Here is a 23,695-nt window from a genome sequence, read left to right as displayed (position 1 = left end):
GAAGGGCTTACCAGAGAGAGCCTTGATTCCGACTGCCCCTCCTTCTGGGATGGCATCCAGTGAACTTCCTCCTCTTCTGCAAAGGGTGGATACTTCACAAGGAGCATTTTGGAAAAAGTATTGAGGTTTGTGAAAAAAAGAGTCATTTCCCCCTTTATGGTTCTTTGAATTGTTCTTCTGCTGGGTGGAAAAAACAGACTCCTACTGCAAATGTCTTTCTTGCTCACTCCTGGTCAATATGTCTTTGACTCTGGTAGCAGAGAGAGTGGAACTACTGAAAGGGGCTTTGAGAAAGGACACCTTGAAGCAGTTCAAAAAGTTACACAAGAGCATCCATGCATACTAATACCAGTGCCTGCTGTGCATTCCATACTTTCTGTAGCATTAGAGAGAAGCCTCATAGATATATTCATGATGGAACTGCATCACAGACAGCTCAGCTTCCAGCGAATTGAGTCTCCGGTGGCTGCTGTGTCATCACCATCCTGGACATCTCTGGAGCCTTGTCAAGTGAGCCAAGTAGTACAGCACATGTAAAGCAAATGTGGCTGAAGCAAAGGTGTGGTTCCCCAGACAGTCCAACACCTGAGACTTCTTATATGGGGGATGAACTGTAAACCTCTCATCAGAGATCTTTTTCTTGCATGCAGCCACAACCACAATAGAATCCATCACCAGGCCCTTATTCCAAAATGGTCTATCTGGGGGACTGGATCCACCATGTTGGGTTCTCTCCATGCACTCCAGGATACCAAAATACCAATTCAGTGAGGATATCCATAGAGGGAACCACCCAGGACATGGATGTATCTGCACCACAGGCCTCAAAGAAGACCAACTTCTCAGGGGAAGGTGCTTCAATGGTGCACTCCCTCATGCTGTCTCATCACTTGTAACAAATCACCGAAACAGACATCTTCATGGGGGAATTCTGGGGATCCTTCCTTTTCATTAAGATTGGAATCCTCTGTAAGTGATAACTCAGGGAAGTCCAAATGCTTCTTCTTTCATTTGCTCTTCAAGAGTACCTCTCAAGTGGGATATGCTGGAAGGAACTTGAAGTGGGAGATCGCATAGCAGAGGGTGGCTGAGGTCTATGGTCGCGGGCTGTCCAAGAGCTAAGTCATGCAAGCCTGAAGTACCAGATGGATGAGATAACTGGGACAGATATGATTTAACAACAGAAACCTGTCTCAGATCAAGAAGGAATCCTCCCTGCAACACTGAAAGCTGATGCTGACACCAGATGGCTAGGCACAGCACCCCTGTGATCCACAGATCCAAGAGAGAAATTCGTGCCCAATGTCAGCCCTATCAGATTCAACATTAGGACTGGAGCCAAAGTATTCAAGAATGAAGTGCCTAAAGGAAGGGATGGCTCCAAAATCCTGACAACTGATTCAGATCCTAAGGCATCAGCCTTGAGGCTTTGGCTCTGAGATGCATTGAGCTCGAAAAGAGCTGAAGTTGAGAACATCAGAAAAGGAGCCGATGTCAGAGCCAGCCAAGCTGTCAACACCAGCAAAGATGAAGGAAAGGACTCTGTCAGATCCATGGGCTCTGACACTGGAGGGGTAGCTGGGGAGGAAAAGCCAACATAGCAGCTGAAGGCAGAGAAACCTCTAGTCTCAGAGCTGAGGAAGAGGGGATGATCCCAGGGTCCATTTAGACCTTTAAGAAGGTATGCATAAGCTGCTATAGCTCAGAACACTTGAAACATTTTGCTTATCTGGCAGACCTAGATGAAGCCATCAAAGACTGCTTGGGTGGCTTAGAAAGGCAAGTCTTAACTGTCTGACTTAAAAATGGAGATGCCTGGCTCCAAGGTGGGTATGAGTCTGGTGAAACTTCTGGAGTATAAGTGATGGTCAGGAAGGGAAAGTGCAGCCTGTCTGAAGCAGGAGCTGCTGACAAGAAGGGTCTAAAAGTGCTCAAAGTCGGTCACCCTTAGGACTCAAAGCCCGTTGCCTTAACAGTAGGTAATCAGTGCTGAAGTGCATGTATGGCATGACTGAAGGCAGAACCAAAGAAGCCAAAGACCTTTGGATCTTTGTATCTAGCCGATCATCCATTGAGGAAGAGGAACGTTTGTGCTCCTGTCCCTACATATACTCAATTTTCTCTTTGTCTTTATTCTTTTTAGTCATTTCTCTTCTACTCTTCTTTCTCTACCTTTTTTCTCATTTCTTCTCTTCTGGCTTTTTGGCAGGACAGGAAGCCAAAGGAACTGAGGATAAAGGTGGATGCAGGTGGCAAAATTCCCTTCAGGACTAACTTTGCCCTTGGGGTCCAAAAGCAGAGCATGCCTAGGTGGGCCACATCTAAACAATAAACACACCTGTTGAACGTATGTTTGGGGGTAAAGCCATAAGCCTGCTTTCTTACAGCTGGGCCAAAAGGAAGGGAAACACACTGATACACACAGTCTCTCTCTCTCTCTCTCTGTCTCACACACACACACACACACACACACACACACACACACACACACACACACACACACACACACACACACACACACACACACAGACACACACTCACACTCACTCAAACACTCACTCACACAGAACAACAGTGGAAAAGTACTGAATTCAAGAGCACTAATTCGGACAGAAAAAGTCAAAAGATTTCTTCTTAACTTTTTTTTTTTTTTTACTTTTCTAGAAATGGCAGGAAAAGAAGTGGCAGCAAAATAACCACCATACCAATGGTAACAACCAACTACAGGAAGTAGGCTATCCCAAAACTCAAAAAGATTACCACTGGCCTGGGAACCTATCTAACTATACCAAGTGACAAAAACTACTTAGAAAAGGCAGAAAATATCAAAAATATATAACTAGTACTTATTCCAAAATGGAGCATGGGACGTCATGTCAGAAGGCAGTAGCGGCAAACAAGATCTGAGGAAAATCAGTGATGGCAATGTATTATGGGAGTGGAGACAGAATTTCTAAGATGAAGAGTCAAAGGTGCTGGCCAAGAATCCTATCAGATACAGTAACCCCACATTTTGAGGCAGACAGAGAAGAAAACATTAGATCCAAGCATAGGTAGAAAGTACTTAACCACCAATAAAGTTCAGCTGTCCTAGTAGGATTTTCCTGACATTTACTCAGTTGCCTGCTACAGCAAAAGCCATGGTTTGAAGAGAGCTTACAAAGCATCAAAAGGATCACAATGTTGAAAGGTATCAGTCAGGAGAAGGGTACAAAAATATTTCCACAGCATTGGATATACCATGGAACACAGTGAAGACAGTCATCAAAAGTGGAGAAAATATGGGACAACTGTGATGTTGCAAAGAACTGGACGTCCCTCCAAAATTGATGAAAATACAAGACAAAAACTGGTCAGGGAGGTTACTAAGAGACCTACAGCAACACTGAAGGAGCTTTAGGAATTTCTGACAAGTACTGGTTGTGTACTACATGCGACAACAATCTCTCTTATTCTCCATATGTCTGGCCTATGTGGTAGTATTGCAAGACGGAAGCCTTTTCTTACACAGAAAAACATCCAGGCCCAGCTAAAATTTGCAAAACAATACATCAAGTCTCCCAAAAGCATGCGGGTAAATGTGTTATAGTCTGATGAGACCAAGGCTGAACTTTTTGGCCACAATTCCAAAAGGTACTTTTGGCGCAAAAATAACACTTTGCATCACCAAAAGAACACCATCCCCATGGTGAAGCATGGTGGTGGCAGTATCATGCTTTGGGGTTGTTTTTCTTCAGCTGGAACTGGGCTTTAGTCAAGGTGGAGAGAATTATGAACAGTTCCAAATACCAGTCACTTTTGGTCCAAAACCTTCAGGCATCTGCTAGAAAGCTAAAGATGAATAGGAATTTCACCTTTCAAAACAACAATAACCCCAAGCATACATCCAAATCAACAAAAGAATGGCTTCATCAGAAGAAAATTAAAGTTTTGGAATGGCTCAGCCAGAGTGCAGACCTTAATACAATAGAAAATCTGTAGGGTGACCTTAAGAGGGCTATGCACAAGAGATGCCCTCACAATCTGACAGATTTGGAGCGCTTTTGCAAGGAAGAGTGGGCAAATATTGCCAAGTCAAGATGTGCCATGCTGATAGACTCCTACCAAAGAAGACTGAATTCTGTAATTAAATCAAATGGTGTTTCAACAAAGTATTAGTTTAACGGTGTGCACACTTATGCAACCAGCTTATTGTACGTTTTTTATTTTTTATATTTTTCCCCTAACAGATTTGTTTGTTTTTCAATTGAATTGTAGAGGTTATAGGTCACACTGAAGGTGGGAAAAGTTTAGAAATGATTTATTGTGGTCTCATATCTTTATATCAGAAAAACCTGGCATTTTAACAGGGCTGTGTACACTTTTTATATCAAGTAATCCAACAAAATAACATTTCCCTTAGAACAATTCAGTTTATTACTACTACAACTGCTCAAACGTACTACTTCAAACCACATTGAGGTCCTGAAAAAACAGCCTTTCAAAACATTAACATGCACTGCTTCCTCCAATCAATTCCCCATTAAGCAAAATATTAACATAACTGCACTAAACAGCAAAAATAAAAAAAATTCCACTTAATCACAGAAAGACTTATGCTTGCAATGTTGTCAAATGGTAAGATACTAAAAATAAAAAAATAAACAAAAATAACTGTTACAATTCAGCTCCTCCGGCTGCTCAAACAGCCAATCTTCTGCTAATCAGTTAATATCAGATCTTGAGCATTTATCAACCTTTTTAACATGAAAATAGTCTTATACTGACATTTTCAGTGCACCTATATAGAACAACATTTCACAATATGAACATTCATAATACTGATAAATGAGCTAAGGGCCAAATTTCCTTTATTCAGTAAAACACCACTTTAAGTCTCCCCTGAAAAGAGACCCCTGCCTAAAAGGACAAACATGGTCAACAAAGGATAGATTAGATAGATAGACAGACAGACTGGTTCAAAGGAACCTGGGCAAGTAGATGGCATAAAGTAAAATTCTTACCAGATATAGGACCCACAGTCCTCCTGGACACATTCATGAATAAATACAATCCTGGGTATTGACAAGAGTATCTATGGTATTATATTGGGATAATGGCTAGGCTTGAAATGACCTCTGGGTCAATAGCCTAGTAACCTCCTATGATCCTATGAGACAGACAGACAGATTGATAGGTAGATAGATAAGTAAATAAATCACATGAACCGTGAAATCTTAACTCACATTAACATGGTATATATCAAACAGTTTCACAAATAGACATAACTCATTTGTAACATCCTTTTTTGTGCATGCACCAGACAGTCTAGTGAGAAGGGGTCACCACAGTGGAACTCCGGTCCGCTAATGATTGGCAGTAGATTTTTACGAAATGCTGAGGTGTCAGCTCGACGCCCAACCTTCAACGAAGGCATGCCCATTTACGCATGCATGCCTTTCAAATGCTACCCAACCGCAGGGAGGACATGCAGACTCCACACAGAAGGCACTCCCAAACCAAGCCGAGAATCGAACGGGAGAACCTCTTGCTGTGAGGTAACAATGCTACCGCCGTACCACCGCGGCATCCTCTTGCTGTATAAAATAACATTTATAAATCTACATTTAATCCGTCATATAGCATGACATATTCAATGTCTGCATATTCACTTATGGCACAGTAAAGATGAATGACTTCTTAAAATTTCAAAATGTTCAAAATAATATCTATATTATACATAGCATTGCTATTAAACATACAGCTCCTGGGCACTTTCAAATGTCTGTCGTCATGTAACTCTACATTCGAGCCTCTCCTTTGAAACACTAATGTATGCAGGCTCAGACAGAAAAAGAAAGAAGCATGGACATACACATTACTATCAAAACTTTTTAGTTTAATGCCATCTTCAGTCACAGTAATGTATTTCAGATTAAGAGTATTCACTGACTAATAATCAGAGATGGCTAAGTTTGGTATAATGGTTAAGGCCTTTGCCTCATAGACACAAAGTACATGGTTTGATTCTGATCTAAGACTGTTAACTAGGATTAAAACTGCCCTTCAGGGAAGTTAGTCTAGTATTCACCTATGAACCTATAATGACTGGAAGCCTAACAGCATTCAGAATAAGTAACCTATCCCTCACTTCCAGTTTCTCAAACATGCATGCTATAAAAGTCACTGAAACATAAAACACTGTAGGAAATTAACACTGTTATCTTATTAGAAACTTAATTTTAAAATACTCATAACAGTATTTCAGTTAGCAAGCAACATACACATTCAATAGAACATCTGTTGAATTAAATCCTAGCCATGTTACTCCAAAAAAATATTACCACTCATCTCTCACAGATCAATGGAACAAGCCAGAAGAATCAAAATCTGGCATAATTTACAAGTTTAAATAAATAATCCTATACTTGTTTCATCACTTAAATTACAGTGTTAGTATTATTAGTCACTAGTGAACCATTAACATGGTAATAACACTTGTGTCCATAATCACCTTAAGCAGCCATTTTAAGTCATTCTTAGCATCACATACTATCCAAAGAAAAGGCCACAACCAGCTTGCCCTCTCCTTGTTCATGCATTTGCTCAAACATCCCTCCGAGTTTAACAATTTTCATAGTAATCATTAACCTCTCCAGAATCTGATGCCACTGATTTTTCACCCATATAGTCCAGTTTAGAAGGTAATCCTGGTTTAAGCACTTGGGCTTCGGGTCAGTTATTTTATATTAAGAAGGTGTGGTCTGCACTCTTGTGGGAGGACAGGGTAGATTCTGCCCTTTTGAGCTGGGAGTTTCTTGTTAAAGGCTTATTGTGCCTGCTTATTTAAACTTTTTCTTTCTGAAATTGGTAAGCCTTGTTTGCTGTAGCATAGACTAAATTCAGACCTGCTGAATCTAGCTTTGTTTGTATAAACTTGAGCACTAATTCAGACCATCTTTTTTGGAGAAGGTTCCCCTGCACCCTAATGGCAGAAGTGTGCAGTTAGAACTTGTCTGATCGAAGACTGCTGGAACGGGGCTCAGTTTCTAGTGTTTTACTGGTTAATTGGTTAATTTGTTTAAATCAGTTTGCTCATTTGCTATTGTTATATATATAAAAAAAATACACTTTATGCATCGCCACTTAGCTAGGGTTAAACTATTATCAGCGCCATAAAGTCTGCTATTCAAATGTTCCCTTATAACTAGCCACTTTTTTTAGTTTTAGCACTCAAATCTGTTACTTTGAGCTCAGCACTTGTTCAGAACTCGTAAGCACTAAATAAGCTACAAATTACTACAGCACTCAACTTTCCTCAACTGTCTAGAGGAAAACGATTTTTAGTACTTAATAAATAAGTACCTATCCAGTCATGTCTAAGGGTCAGCTCCCAGTGTTTTCTTCTGTCTACCTGATGAATCTGGTCATCTTGGGGCAATGCAGCAATTGCCTCATGTACATAGACAACCCTCTCCTCCTACCACCCAACACTACAACCTGTGAGAGATGCACTTTAGACAAACTGGAAGCAAAGCTCTCTTCACCCAAGACTAGACTAGTCAGTAAAGAGGTGAAGGTAAACACTTGCACCACACCACACTCATCACATAGTCCGACAAAACCTACACCACGAAAACACACACATAGAAACACAAAACACACACCTACATTCGCTGAGGCTCTCAATAAAAATCTGCTCAAGCAACAGAGACCTCCAAAGCAGAAAGGCTAGCAACCTCCACCCTCAACACAACCCAAATGCCTAAATGACACACAGCCCACAAACTCAGTGTGCCACTCAACCACAGCCCATAAGGCATAACAATGTACCCAACACTCTAGTCATAGGTGGCTCTATAGTCAGGCACACTGATGTTCCACTCACCAGGCTAAACAAGGAGAAATTTACTGTCAGCTGCCTGTTGGGTGCCAGGATCCGCCACATAACGCATGCACTCAGGTTACTCCAACACAAGTACAAATATGACTCTGTCATTGTCCATGTTGGTGTGAATGACCTGAGATGTACCTCCCTGGACTACATGAAAAGAGACATGGAGGAGCTCTCCGATCTTGTAACCCAGGCAGGTATGATCCTAGCCCAGAGTAGCATCCTGCCATCACCCAGAATGATACCACAGTACAAGGACAAAACGATTGACTTCAACAATTGGCTAAGCTTCTGGTGTTATTCTAGGGGAATCCAGTATCTGTCTCCCTGGGATGGCATGATCGACAGACCACGATGCTTTGCCAGAGATGGCCTGCACCTGTAGCCCTTGGGATTCTGGATACTGGCTAAGGCTCTTGCCACCCCTATAGTGCCTTTTTTAGGCAAGGTTCAAATGACAAATTCACCACCGTAACAGGTACAAGCAGCAAAATCTCAGGGTAATGCTACTCAATGCTAGAAGTCTAAACCTCAAAATGCATTCACTCGAGGCACTCCTTAAAATGGAGAACATCAACATCTGTGCAGTGACAGAAACCTGGTTCAGGGCTCCAGAGAGCACCCCTGCATTACTAGGCTATCATTCATACCACACCTTTTGGCCACCTAACCTGGACCGAAACAATACTGGGCAATTTCAACTACCCCACTATTAACTGGGAAAACTACTCATGTACCAACTCTTTTGCACAAGGTTTTCTGGAATTCATAAATTCCAACGCATTGGATCAACTTATCTACACCCCCACCAGGGGCAGCAATAGCCTAGACCTGGTCATTACCAACATGGGTAATCGGTGTTCCACACCAGAAGTCAATTCCTCGTTGGTCAGATCTGACCACAAGCTAATCACCCTAGACATCACCATCCCACCCCCACCCCACCCCCTTAGGGAAACCACTGTAAAAAATTTCTCCAAAGCCAACTTCACGCTTCTTAAGGACAGAAGTGGCAAACTTCACGACACCCATGCAGACGAACAATAGAGGTACGACTGCTGAATCCTACACAAATGCACTTTATATGCACTTACATGACTGCATGGATCATGCTATCCTAACAGAACCAAGATGCTATCCTCCAAAAAAAGGAAACCAATCTGGTGGTCTCCTGCCATAAACAAACTCTACAACAGAAGAAAGAAACTGTTGCAAAAAAGAGTAAAATCCCATGATTGGAGGAACTCCCTGTACAGCCTCAGTAAGAAGCTGAGATCCCTCATAAAATCCTCCAAAGCTAGTTACAAAAACAATACTGCCACTGATTCTAAAGACAACCACAAAGCATTCTATAGCTATGTCAAGAATCTCAATGGCAAAACTCAGATCTGCTCTGAGGTACAGCACAATGACACTAAATATACAGAACCAACTGATATTGCCAGCATCCTGGCAAATAGATTCAGTGCTAAATTTACCCCCCTCTCACCCTCTAAAGGGCCCATCTCTATACCGGAAGAATGCAAAGTTCCTGTAATCACGGCTGCAGAGGTAAAAAAACACACTCTCCAAAGCCAAGAACACAGCATCCATGGGACCTGACAACATCCCAGGCTGTGTTCTACACAAACTACAGAATGAACTGGCACCCCACCTAAGCACCATGTTCAATCATAGGCTCACCTCAGGCTTTGTGCCCACTGAATGGTGCACAGCGACGGTTATCCCACTCCACAAAAGGGGATCCACCACGGACCTGGGAACTACCACCCCATTAGCCTAACAATCTTGGTCTGCAAGGCCATGGAACATATCATCATGGAACTTATAAACAAAGACATTGGTAATCTCCAAACTCTGGACCCCACCCAGTTCAGGTTTGTAAAAGGCAGGTCATGTCTCCTATACCTGATAGACTTCTTTGAAGCAGACACCAAAGCCATAGATGAGGGTAAGGTGGTTCACACAGCCTATCTAGATCTCGCCAAGGCTTTTGACACCATCCCCCACTCTGGAATTATAGATAAACTCACTAAACTAGATATAAATCCTTATGTCACAAGATGGGTTGCCAACTGGCTCTCTGACAGAACCCACACTGTGAAAGTAGCAGACTCCAAATCTGACATCAGACCACTGACAAGTGGAGTACCACAGGGTTCAGTCCTGGGTCCTCTCCTGTTTGGTATCTACTTTTCTGAATTACAGGCTAACACAGAAGGTCTTTGGCTAATGAAGTTCGCAGATGACTGCAAACTAAGAGCCATAATTGAAACTCTTAACGATGTGAACATCCTGCAAAAGGGCCACACTGAGACAGTTGTCTGGTGTCAAAGCCATGGCCTCAAGCTCAGTGCCAAAAAGTGCATTGTCATCACCTTTGGTAAAACCTCTGTACCCATGAGCTACCACATGATGAGACCTTGGGACACAGGTGGACAGTAGTCTCTCCTTTGATAATCACATCACCACAGTAATCAGGAAATCCTTCTACATGGCACACCTCATCACAAAAGGTTTCTCATCCAGGAAAAAAAAGTCATTGTTCCCCTCTACTCATCACTCATTAGACCCATTATAGAGTACAATGCCCCTTTTGGTATGTACCTGACAAGACATCTGCAACAACTGCAACGGCCACAGAAATACCTCACAAAGAGGATTACCGGCCTCAAACAGATGCCCTATACAGACCGTCTCAAAAAACTCCAGCTTTACTCCATCGTATATCACCTACTCAGAGGTGATCTCTGCATAACATACTAAGCTATGTCAAACCCAGAGCTGTTGGACATGCTCCACTTAAAGAAATCCCAATCCTTCCGAGCTACACGCTCTTGGGACCTAAACCTTGTCACAACAATAAACAGAACATGCTGGAGGGATAGATTCTTGTCCCAGAGACTTCCAATACTCTGGAACAAACTACCTATCTATATCAAATAAAGCTCCTCATTAGCACTCTTCAAGAAAAATCTTGATGATTGGATGGGAAATAGGAAATTCACCCCGGGGATCATCTCTGTGGCTCTGCCCGACAAGGGCACAGGAAAATAATTTTCTTGGGTGGTGAAAGCCAGGGTACCTTTTTGGCTTGGCTTATATAGGCACTAAGGCCAATAGCCTAGCACCTACCTATGAACCTATGAAGTTATACATTGCAGACTGAGCCAAGGTAAACAGTTACATTCCTAAGGGGAGAAAAATACTTAGATTACAGCTAAGAATGATGATTTCTACATTTAAGTTGTCCTGTCTGGTTTCTTTAATGGCATCTAAAAACATACATCCTGTACTGCATTTACTCCCTAAGAAATCATGATCCATTAATGCTGGTCTTCCTTCCACCATTGACCTTTTCCAACAAGCCAAAACTGAAACAAAAACATCTCCTTTTCATACCGAATAACAAACGTAAACCAAATCTCTCTCAGTCAGTTAGCCTTCTCAATGCCCACTTACCTTTTCAATAAACCAGTCCATCTCACTATCTTAACTTTCATAAATTCCAGATAAATACACCTTCACCTTCCAAAATCCTACTGAACTGCAAATTAGACCTCCTTGATCTGTCTTCCAATGTAATTATAATTAACACAATTTGACTGCTTAAGTCCACTGACTTACTCATGAGATCCACCACTCTCTGTTGCACTGGTAAAATCAAATCATACAGTTCTTTCAAAAACTGAATGGTATCATTTTCAGACTTCTCAAGTTGTTTCACATAATGATTCAGCAACCCCAACAACACTTTCATTTTTGAGGTACATTACTTATTGTTGACTGCAGTTTTCACTAGACAGCATCTGACCCCATCCAGAAGGTGTACTTTTTGATCCCGCACTGACAATTCCTCTTCTCTTTTTCTCAAGTCTGAAAAAAGCATAATGTCCATGACCGATAACTCTATCACATATACTAAATTTGTGCCAAAAACATACTTAAACTAAAAAAAAAAAATTCATTTTTACCAGACAAAACAGCTGAGGGAAGCTGCCAGCCTCATAACGCACTGCAAGACTTCCTCTACCTCTAGTATTCTGTCACAAAACCTTTTTCATGTTTTGCTTCATTTGCATGAAAGCTACTCTCATTACAGAGACAAAATATTACACTTGTACATGTGTAATGCAAGTCAAAACAAAAACATGGAACCTATCATTGTTATCTCTCCTCCAAAGAACTGAATGGCGTATGGGCGGTTGTGTGTGTATGTGTGTGCGCCACTGTTTGCAGCATTGCAATACATGTACATCGAGAATATAGACAAATGACATGACCTTAATTTTAGATGAAGGAATAAAGAGAGCATATGCTGGGGAAAGGGGATGAACTAAATCTCTGATGAAACACCTCTGCAAATTTAAGGAAGAAATAAAACTGATTGGTTGTCCAAGAAGTACATGTCTGCCACAATGAGGTAACTGCCTGGAGTGATAAGGCTTCTGAGACAACAGCTATTACAAGTTGGCTATTGCTGACATGTATCTGGTTTATCTGGTGGTTGGTTTAGGTTCTGTGGCTTTCCATCTGTTGTTTTGTATAGGTTCTGTACAAAAAAGCTAAAGGAAGGAAACCTTGAAATATATGCCCCTCATGAATTCAAACTGGCATTATGTAGGTATAAAGTTTCCTTTGGAAATAGAAAGTATTACATTTGATACAAATCAGTTAATACTGGGGTACATAGTACAATGCACAGAAGTGGTCCTTATATAAATTCACATTGTGCATGTTCCTGTTTTATGAAAGTAGCAATATGTTTGGGTACAAGGAAGCAAAATAGTGTTACCATATAGCCAATGCAAAGTGGCCAGCAGGCTAGATATTCTTAAAAGTAGATGATGTTATATTAGATGCTATATTAGATAACTCAAGACAAAGAATGCAGTTCCTTTCTATTTTTCCCTGTTTGAATACTTATCTGAAAATGACCCTCTGAAATATTAGTCAGACCCAAAAATAAATAACCTTGTTATTTGTGGTATTTAAAAATGCATAACAGAGCAGGATGCATTATGCCACTTCAAAGACTTTAATTTATTTAAAAATATGAAGTCACCAGGCACCATTTCAGATGACACTGCACTTACTGATACACTGCAGGACTCTCCATCTCTTTCCGAAAGAAGTTCAACATTTCCAAGGTGAAGAACTGCTGCAATTATCTTAAAAATACTCATTTGGCTGGACTCCTTCACACCTTCAGGGAAGAAAAGTTCTCATTAGTAAGAATAGCTGTTTCACACATTTATAATGCTAAACTTTTAAATTAATCACAAATGGGTCTGAGCTGCATGTTATGCTGTTCTCATACAATGCGTGATTTGCTACATAGGTACTTTATATTTCTAATTTGTAATTTTACAATAAAGGTATATCTGTGTATGGAAAACTTACCATAATGTTACCAACAAATGTTTGTATTATCAGTGCTGCAGTAGCCTTAGCTACATGGGTTACATCCTGCCAAGGATATAACAACCAGCCAGCTACCAAAGTTTCAGAGTACCTTCCAAATGCCCAAGCTGTCAGGCAGTTTGTGCTGAGTTGACTAAAAGACAAATTTGGAAGAGAAGCCCTTCAGAGCTTTCCTGCCAGCAAAGAGGGGGAGGGTGAGTCCTGAAATGGCAATGCTAGGAACAATAAAAAAAAATGCACACCAAAAATCAAGGGTATGGAGGGAGGGAGCAGCTACTGCAGCAGTGATCATTTGAACATCTACTGTTATGGTAAGTCTTACTTACAAAACTGTACAGTGTTCATCATACTGATACACTGCTGCAGTAGACTTAGCTATATGGGTAGATTACCTTAGTCAACTGCATTTGGGAGGTGGAAGGAGAAGATTCTAGGAGCCCAAGGAAAACAGATGCAACAAAGCTTGATCTAGACCTACAGAAGGAATCAACCTTATAGTGTTTTGTAAAAGTACATAGAGAGGACCAAGTAACAGCCTCTAGAATACTTCCAGAATCCGATCCTTTCCAAAAATCCATAGATGAAGCCAAGGCCCTGGTCGAGCGGACCTTAATCCTGCTTAGAATAGTTTTGCTGTGGTGAATATAACAAAATGTAATAGCCTTAGACAACTATTTGGAAATGGGTCTGTTTTGACACAAGTTGTCCCTTCACAAGAAATAAACACTTGATCCAAAGATCTGAAAGATTTAGTTCTGTAGAGGAAGTACCTGATGTGTCTGTAGACATTCAAGGTATGGAGTATCCTTTCTCTCTCATTTTTAGGTTCAGGAAAAAAAAAACTGGATAGTCTAGCTTACAGTAAACTTGGATACCACTTTAGGCATAAAAGAAGGATTAGTTCTCAAAGAAACCCTGTCGCTATGGAAAATGAGATAGGGTTGAATCACCATAAAAGCCTGCAACTCGGATACCCTTCTTGCAAAGATACAGTGATCAGTAAAACTGTTTTCCTGGTTAAGATCTTCAAGTCAGCCAGATTACTGGTTCAAATGGAGCAGGTGTTAGCTTCTGTAACACAAAATTAAGATCCCAAGAAGTGGCCACAGGTTTTCTTGGAGGCCTCTTATGCAAAACCCCTTTCAAGAATATTTTGACAAGAAGCTGCATTGAAAGAGGAGGATCCATGGGCAGACATGCTGAAACGGCTGATAAATGAATCTTGATATAAGAATAAGAAAGACCAAAGAACAGTAGCTCACACCAATATTGTAAAACCAGAGAATAAACAGTCTTGAATGTGTGCTGTTTATGTTGTTTGCACAAGTAGAAAACATTTCCCATTTGCTAATATAAGATTTTCTAGTAGCAAACTTTCTTGTCTCCATTAGTACTAGCTGCAAGTCCTCAGTAAACAAGTGCCTAAAATGAAATAAAACCCTATCATACAGGCATAAAACTGGTTTATTGATGTTAGGGTGTATCAAACATCCCTGTTCTTGTGTGAGTTCATAGGTTCATAGGTAGGTACTAGGCTATTGGCCACCCAAGAAAATTATTTTCCTGTGCCCTTGTCAAGCAGAGCCACAGAGGTGATCCCCAGGGTGAATTTCCCATTTCCCATCCAATCATCAAGATTTTTCTTGAAGAGTGCTAATGAGGAGCTTTGTTTGATATAGATAGGTAGTTTGTTCCAGAGTATGGGAAGTCTCTGGGACAGGAATCTATCCCTCCAGCATGTTCTGTTTATTGTAGTGACAAGGTTTATGTCCCTAGACCGTGTAGCTCAGAGGGACTGGGATTTCTTTAAGTGGAGCATGTCCAACAGCTCTGGGTTTGACAAAGCTTTGTATGCTAGGCAGAGATCGCCTCTGAGTAGGTGATATGCAAGACAGTAAAGCTGGAGTTTTTTCAGACGGTCTGTGTAGGGCATCTGTTTGAGGTCAGTAATCCTCTTTGTGAGGTATTTCTGCAGCCTTTTCAGTTGTTGTAGATGTCTTGTGAGGTACATACCAAAAAAGTGTTGTACTCTATAATGGGTCTATAGAGTACAACCAGTCTGTGAGGAAACTTGTGGTAATTACCCCTGGCCATTTCCAAAAGGTGAACTTTTGGTTGCCCGGAACAGGAAGGAGTCACCACAATGACCTTGGAGGATTCTTTCTGAATCTTCAGAAGTAAACTGGATGTTAGTTGAAAGGGTAGAAAAAACATACAGTAACATTCCTGTCTAAAGAAAAGAAAAGGCATTTGACTTCCAGGCCTTCTTGAATGAAGTCCTGGAACAGAATATTACCAGTTGATTGTTCAGGGAGGAGGCAAAGAGGTCTACTTGAGGAACTTCCCACAAATGGATTAAATCATGGACGACCACCTGATCTAGTTTCCATTTATGAGCGTCTGCCCTGTTCCTTCTCAACTTGCCTGCCAGCACAATTTTCTCTGACAGAATGTACAATACCTATAGAGTGAGACTGTGCTGTGAAGCTATATCCCAAGCTAACATGGCTTGTATGCATGGAGGTGTAATCTGATTCCCTTTTCCTTGTTGATATACCACAAGACTGTACTACTGTCTGCAACCACTTGAAGAGGCCCAGAGGACCAAAGATGGTTGAGGGAGTTGAGTGCCTTGATCAGGGCAAGCATCCCCTTGATATTTACGTGTTTGCATCTGTCCTTGGTTTCCCACAACCCTTGCACTTTTATGCCTCCTGAAACTGCTCCCCAAGCAAAGTCTGAAGCGCCTGTAGTGACTGACTGCATGGGAGCAGAAAGGGAGAAGGAGAGACCTGGATTTAAAGATATCATTTGTCTTCACCAAAATATATCTCTTCTGACAAACTCCAGCACTTGGATTTGAAAAGAAAAATGGTGTTGATGATGGGACCAAAGAGATTTCAGATGCCACCGTATCTTTCTTATATGGAGTTTTCTCAGGGGTATTATGAGAATCATAGATCCCATGAGACCCAAAATCCTGAGGTATCCCCCTTACAGCGACTGAAGTCTAAGTGGAAATCCTTAGAAACAGATCTAGATAAAATTCTACTTTTTTCCTGTGGAAGAAAAGTTCTTTGAAGTACGGTGTCTAGCTGATGTCCCAGGAGCACAATCCTGAGTGAAGGAGTCAAGAAATACCTTTGAATGTTCTTGTGAATCCCCACTTGTGTAACAGATCTCTCACCCAAGATAGATTTCTGACACTTTGAAAAAGACTCGGCAAAAATAAGCAAGTCATCAAAATATGGAAAAATGTGGATATTTAGTAGCCTGCAATGAAATGTGATGATAAGCATCTTTTAAGTCTATTGTTACCAGGAAACTTGAAAGAGGAGGAAGAGGTAACAGGTTGTGAGGTGACATCATTTTGAATTTGGGAACTATCACAAACAGATTTACGAAAAAAGGATCCATAACTGGTCTCCAAGAATTTTCTTCCTTGGCAATAGGAACATCCCTTTTTTTTAAACAAGTGACATCTTTATTAAATTATCACTTATGACATAGGCAATCATACATTTATATAAATGAAAACAAACCATATTGACATAATTTTACTTGGAAACATTACACATCACTTATAATACAGCCAATCACTGTCAGTCAAACATTACACAGCTCATTCAGATCCTGCCTTCTTTTACATCTCATTCCTCCTCTGCATGTAGTGTTTCCACAATTTCCATTTTTTCTATGTACTTTGTTCCTACCCTTCGCTAAAGAGTCCATTTCTAGTGGTTTTATCTCTGTTACTACATTCACCACTTCTAGTACAGTTGGTTTAGACTTTTCTAGTAATTGCTTTTTTGGCAGCCCCCATAATTACACTCAGCAAGGCTTTACAATGTTTAGGCAATTCTCATTCTGTATCATAGCTCAAAAAATCATTTCCTTAGTTATATCCATTTGCTCACCCAGTACGTCTGATACAGTAGTCTGCAGGGAATTTTTAAAGTCTGCCAACTCATTACACTCCTAGAAAATATGCTCCCAATTACCTCTTTCTACTCCATCACACCTCCAACATTTACTATCTACCTGGGGAAAAATTCTTTGTGGAGTCCACTTGGGGCATAAAAGTATCTATATAAGGCACTAGGAACATCCTTGAATAAAAACCCTTTTCCAACTGGGAATAAGGGACTAGTTTTATCACTCCTTGGGACAGCATGTGATGGAGAACCAGTTAAATAAAATAGTCTGATCTGCTGGATGAGGAATGACCCCCTGGAAAGGAGGAATTCCCTCCCACTGCCACCTGTAATCCTGATGAATGATTTTCAGAACCCATTTGCCTGAAACTATCAAGAGTCAGACTTTCTGAAAGAAAAATGGGGCCAGGGTGGGAACGTTTGACAAGGTCTCTTGAACAGTCATTCAGACTTGTCGGACTGTCCTCGGTTTGGGAGGTTCAAGTCTTCTTTTTGGAACCTCATTTCTATTTATTCTTAAACATCTCTTTAACTATATTTTGTTGAGATTGTTTTTTTTTTTTGCCAAAAATGTATGAGGAGATGGAAGTGGATAAGAGACAGCAGCTTTTCTGGTCCCTAAAGTTTTCACTGTATTTACTAGAACAGTGTATAATTTAGTGTTACTTAAAAATTGCCAGTACACTTTTTCATAAGGCTAAAACTGAATGTTTTCTGAAAGCATATATGCTGATTTTCACATGGGGCCAGCAATTAGTGTTCATAGGAACACAGTCTGTAACCTTTGAATTAGCATGGTTAATCCTAATTTTAGATTAGTTAATGCCTGTTGGTACAGCTGTTGATTTGGGACAACTGTTTATATTAGGAGGGCTAAGCTTCATTATTTGGAGATGTACATAGTTTTGTGTGTCTGTTTTAAATTAATATGTTATGGGGTATTCTGGGGGGTTGTTTGTTTTCTATTTGAGGGTTTCCATTAAAACAAAAAGTCTTGTAAAATATAACATAGCTAAAATGGAGATGACAAGAAACAACTTTATAAAGGATCAACTTGCCAAACATTAGCGGCTTCATGTAACATAAAAAATGGAAATAGATGTCTAAAAAGGCTGTCATATAAAATAGGTTGGAACAATAACTTATTATCATAACGGTTGCATTGCCTGTATTGTTTTCAAATGTGAATAGCCTCACAAGTACAGACAAAAAGGTCAGAGTACTTAATTATATTAAGAAGTGGAAAGTGCAAATAGCAATGCTACAGGAAACACATTTGGAAATAAGTGAGCATTTGAATTTGATAAAGAAATGATTTCAAGATGTATATTCAGCAGAATATCAGGGACTAAAAGGGGAGTACTTATACTAATTGCTATAGGAGTTCCAAAAGTGATAGAAGAGAAAAAAGACAATGGTAGATTTGTGGTAGTAAGGGGATAGTGACAAAAGAAGATTATGCTGACATGCATTTATATTCCACGTAAAACAGTTATTATGGAGTTTATGAAACTTTTGAGAGAAATAATCAGTTTCAGCAGGGAATATTACGTATATTTGGGAACTGGAACTTGATTTGCAACAGTGAGGATATATCTGGGGGACCGAGAAGAGAAATATAACAAGAGAGAGTAATTTTCTGAAGAAATTTATGAAAATATTTGGTATGGAAGATGTGAATTCAGTAGGAACTTAGACAGAATTTACATATTGTTCCACAAGGTACAATAACTGGGTTAAACTAAACAGAAATTATTCTTCAGAGGAACATGTGCATTTAATTTAAGGCTAAGACACATATTCAGTAACTATTTCAGATCAATAACAATTAAGATTAAAAAATGCAGGGTAATAAAGTACAAATTAGACACTGGCACTTCCCCACCTACCTGTTAAAAACAGAGGAATATAAGGAATGGGTAGTAGAAATTATTCAAGAGTTATTAGGGAAGACAAAAATTTCTTCAGAAGGTATAGCAAGTGAGTGGGATAAAATGAAAATGGAGTTTAAAACAGGGTAAAAAAAGAGATATGGTTATGAAGTAACAAGAATTTTAAAGGGGTTGACAAAGGTTAAAGTACTGCAGAATAAGGGGAATCTCACAGAACAAGAAGATGTGCAACCACAGAGTGCTAAAGGTAGAAAAACTGATGTTAAACAAGTGTTTTTTGATAATAACTCCAAACATTTATAGCATAGTGCCTTAAGCAACCTGAAATAGGAATGATTGTTGCCAAACTTATAACAAAAAAACAACCTGAGATCCTGTAAAGGTATTACAGGTATTTCTGAAATTTTCTGAACATTTGAATAAAACTGAGAAATGCAGAAATCAGGAAAAAGCTCAAATGGAAATATTTATGAGAGACATAAGTATGCCAAGGTTAGAGGCAGATGGGGTTTAACAATTAACAGTTAAGATAGGATGAAATAAGATAAAAGAAGTGATATGATTCATTTACACAAAAGTTCCCAAAAATAAATGGGATTCCTGTAATAATTTGAAAGCTAGGCAGAAAGAAAGTGATAAAGATCTGGAAAGTTTTGTTTAACAGTATTTTAAAGAAGAGAATACACCAGTATCCCGCAAGAAAGCTGTAGTGACTGTAATATCTAAAGATGGTGAAGACCCACCAGACCAAGCTTCATATAGGGTCATTTCTATTTTAAACCACAATTATAATGTGTTTATGTCTATAACAGCTGAAAGAATGGAAAAGGTTTTGTCAAAACTGATAGTTATGGATCAGTGTGGTTTTGTGGAAGGGAGACAAGCATTTGGCAACATTAATAGAACAATGATGATCCAAACAGAAGCAGAATGCAAGAAAATATTGTTGTTGGTGGTGGGTATTGATGCAGAGAAAGAATATGACATAGTAAACTGGGATTTTATGAGTAGGCAGTGGAAGCAATTGCAATCCCTGATACAATAATTTATATGTATTAGAGGCAAAAACTGAAGTGGAAGGGTTCTTCTTATAAGTTGTGTCTAAACAGAGGAAATTGGCAGGGATGTCTTCTTCCCATTTGTTATTTGCATTATATTTAGCGTCACTGGCAAAGAAAATAAGGGACTCAAGAATTAAAGGATATAACTGGTAAAGAAATCAAGAAAAGTTTTCTTTATTTGCAGACAATATAATTTTGCGGGTCTACCTGATTACGCCAAAAGCTGAGAAGAATGACAACAAGATAACTGACACCGGAAGATCGACAACAGAGAAGACCGGCAGTTGAGAATCCTGACGCTGAGAACACCGACATGTTAAGGTAAGTGTGCGATAGGGACAGACATTAGGGTCAGGGCGTGGGTAAGGTAAGTGTGTGATAGTGACAGACGTTAGGGTAGGGGGCGGGTGAGGTAAGTGTGCAATAGTGACGGACATTAGGTTTAGGGGTGGGTTAAGTGAGTTAGGGTTAGGGTGTGGGTAAGGTAAGCGTGCGATAGTGACGGACTTAAGGGTTCGGGCGGATTAAGTGAGTTAGGGTTAGGGTGCGGGTAAGGTAAGTGTGCGATAGTGAGAGACTTAAGGGTTAGGGGCAGATTAAGTAAGTTAAGGTTAGGGTGCGGGTAAGTGTGCGATAGTGACAGACTTTAGGGTTAGGGTTTGGGTTAAAGTTAGTGCATATATAGTTGTGTATGTAAGGTTTAGTGTAGGTTTGTACGGTTTTTGGTATGCTTGTGTTGTGTGTGTGTTTTTCAGGAAAGTTATTTGTTTTGTTGATTGTCGGGATTGTGGTTTGTCGGGCATGTGAAGTTTTGTGTTTTTGAACTTTCGGTTTTGTCGTGTCTGTTATTTCGTTGTCGGTATTTTGGCGTGTCGGTGTTATCAGGTAGACCTCATTTTGTACTTGATAAAACCAGAAATGTCATGTCAGTGTTGTGGAATATTCTACGATAGTTTCAAGTCTTTTCAGTAAATAAAATTAATGAAGATAAAACACAGGTTATAGCTATAAACTATGTACCCACAAGTGAACTGATTCAGCAATACCCATATTTATTGGGACAAGATAAAATTAAGTATTTAGGGTATGGATTAAAAAATATTCTGTTATAGCAGCTAATGATATGTGGGAAGATGCTAAACAAAAGATAATACAAAAACAAGAAATTGGAAGTTCTTTTTATGGATATAGATAGCAAAATACAAGCAGTAAAAATATTTTTAGTCCCTTTAGTTTTATACACAAGTCAGGCAATTTTTTATCAACCAGAGGAGAAGTTGTGGAGAGTAATTAATAAAGAGTTGAAGGATTTTATCTGGGATGGGAAGAGAAGAAGGGTCAAGTGGGATAAGCTGATCCTTCCAATAGAACAAGGTGGTTTAGGACTACCAGATTCGAAGGGATAGTTCAGAGTTATACAGTTAAGGACCACATAAATAAAGGGAAGCAGAAAGCTGTAACTCAAAGTAGAAAGGGATGATGATGATGATGATGATGATGATGATGAAGCGGGGGGGGGGGTTAAGAAATAAGGTGAGAGTGGGATTTTGGATGCAAATTCTTAAGGAGAATAATAACAGCCATACAGAATATTATATTATAAAGTAGCAGAAAGTATTCTAAGAACTAATCCAACATGGGAATAGAAAAAGGAGACTCTACTGATATGGATGGCTACACAATTAGGGGTACAGAGAATAGGCAAGAGGGGGCTGTAATTTTCTGTAGAAAACTGGCAAAGGTACCAAGGTATTGGGTGCAAATAAATATAGAGGGAAAGGTAACAGGATGGGAAGATGCCAAGAAGACATTTGGACTGCATGCTAGAGACTTCCCTATCAGGAATTGATATTAGAGTATACGCAAAGAGAAAGGGTTAAAGGAATCGTAAGTGAAAGACCAGCTCTGTTAGAGTTTTTAGTTCAATACAGAACAAAAGCTCCTGTTAAAAAAGGGTTAATTAGTAAGGTGCATAACATATGGCATGATAACTGTAGGAACAAATCAGAGGTTAAAAAGATCAGGAAGAGAGACTGGATAAGCAATTTACAATGAAACAATAAGAGAATATATGTATGGCTCCCAAATATGCAACAGTGTGTAGAAGATTTAATATTTTGCTTGGAAGTGTTTGCATATGTATTTTTATAACCGGGCTTCACCAGTTATTATTTTACGTTAAGAAGGTATAGAAACAGACAACTGGTTAAATGCCAAAAAGTGTTGTCATAAATTTGGCAAAAAAAAGTGCCACCTTTTACAAAAGGTGGTAATCTAAATTAATACAGGTTAAGGCATTGGGGACAGGGACCCAAGTTGATAACAATCTCGTTTGACAACCACGTGTGGTCAGTGGTTAGAAAAAACATTTATGTAGCCCACCTAATCATGAAGGATTCATCTAGATCAGGGAGGGGTCCTTCGTGCTCTTTGCTCATCCCCTCATCAGGCCCATAATTGGTACAATGCCCATTTTTTGGATTGTATCTACCAGACACCTGCAGCAACTGGAAAGACCCCAAAAGTACCTCACCAAAAAGGGATCAAGGGCTCAAACAGATGCAACCAAGCAGACTCCAAAGAGTTTTTCCTCCAGTAGATGGCAAATGTTAGAGGTGACTGGGTCCATATGTTTTGGGAGTGTAATGAGTTGGCAAAATTCAAACATTCCCTATAGAATACTCTGTCAGAAACATTGGGGGAGCAAATGGACCTAACTACAGAAATAATTTTTTGAGCCGGGATACAGTATCTGAATTGCATATACACTGTAAGGCCTTCTAAAGCTGGAGTCTGATGGTTGCCAAAAAAGCAATTACTAGAAATGTAAATCAAAGTCTGAACCAACCATATTTGAATATTTTTACTTTATTTATTTATTTTTATTTTTACCTTTGTTAACTGGGAAAGTCTGACTGGACACATGTCCATTTTCAGCGGAGGCCCAGGGAGAAAAGCTCCACATTAAACATACAGTAATACATTTAATAGTACTATACAAAGGATAATATGTTAAACTCTCTAAGACACCATTTGAACAACAGTTATAGTTAAAAGCTAACTAGTACATTAGATTAACAAGAGTAACTAACACATGATGGGTATTAAGCAACAACCCAAACAACAAAAAAACTGAACAATAATTAGTGAAAAAGTGTATCCATATACAGTTCCATGTACATATATAAAGATATCAATGTTACATTATGTACCTGGGTATAGTATGAAAAGAATTGAAATTTCTAAATCTGGTATTTTATTTGTTGTGTTGAGGCAGAGTATCGTATAATGTTAGAGTAAAGAAGTTTAGATTAGCTTAGTCTGTGGGTGAGGTAGCGGTAGCAGCTATAGTAGTAGTAGTAGCATAATCATAGGTAAATATTAAGGAAAGATTAGTCTGGGGTAGAGCATGGGCACAACCATTTATTGCGTAGCAGCCATAGTAGTAGCATAATCATAGGTAAATATTAAAGAAAGATTAGTCTGGGGTAGAGCATAGGCACAGCCATT

The 23,695-nt window shown here is 39.6% G+C and overlaps 1 protein-coding gene across 2 annotated transcripts in view; it reads right to left on the bottom strand.

Moving 5' to 3' along the window:
• MYO5B (myosin VB) overlaps nt 1-23,695 on the bottom strand; it is a 3,346,216-nt gene that overhangs the window by 1,417,148 nt on the left and 1,905,373 nt on the right. For both annotated transcript variants that reach the window (XM_044078265.1, XM_044078275.1), the window contains exon 9: nt 12,970-13,079. In XM_044078265.1, the coding sequence (XP_043934200.1) occupies nt 12,970-13,079 (110 nt within the window). The remainder of the gene's footprint in view (nt 1-12,969; nt 13,080-23,695) is intronic.

The sequence above is a fragment of the Protopterus annectens genome, chromosome 1.part1 (assembly GCF_019279795.1).
Source record: "Protopterus annectens isolate FY-2018-M chromosome 1.part1, PAN1.0, whole genome shotgun sequence".
Lineage (NCBI taxonomy): Eukaryota > Metazoa > Chordata > Ceratodontiformes > Protopteridae > Protopterus > Protopterus annectens.
Note: the sequence above shows the minus strand (reverse complement) of the source record. Positions and strands in the feature narration are given on the sequence as shown.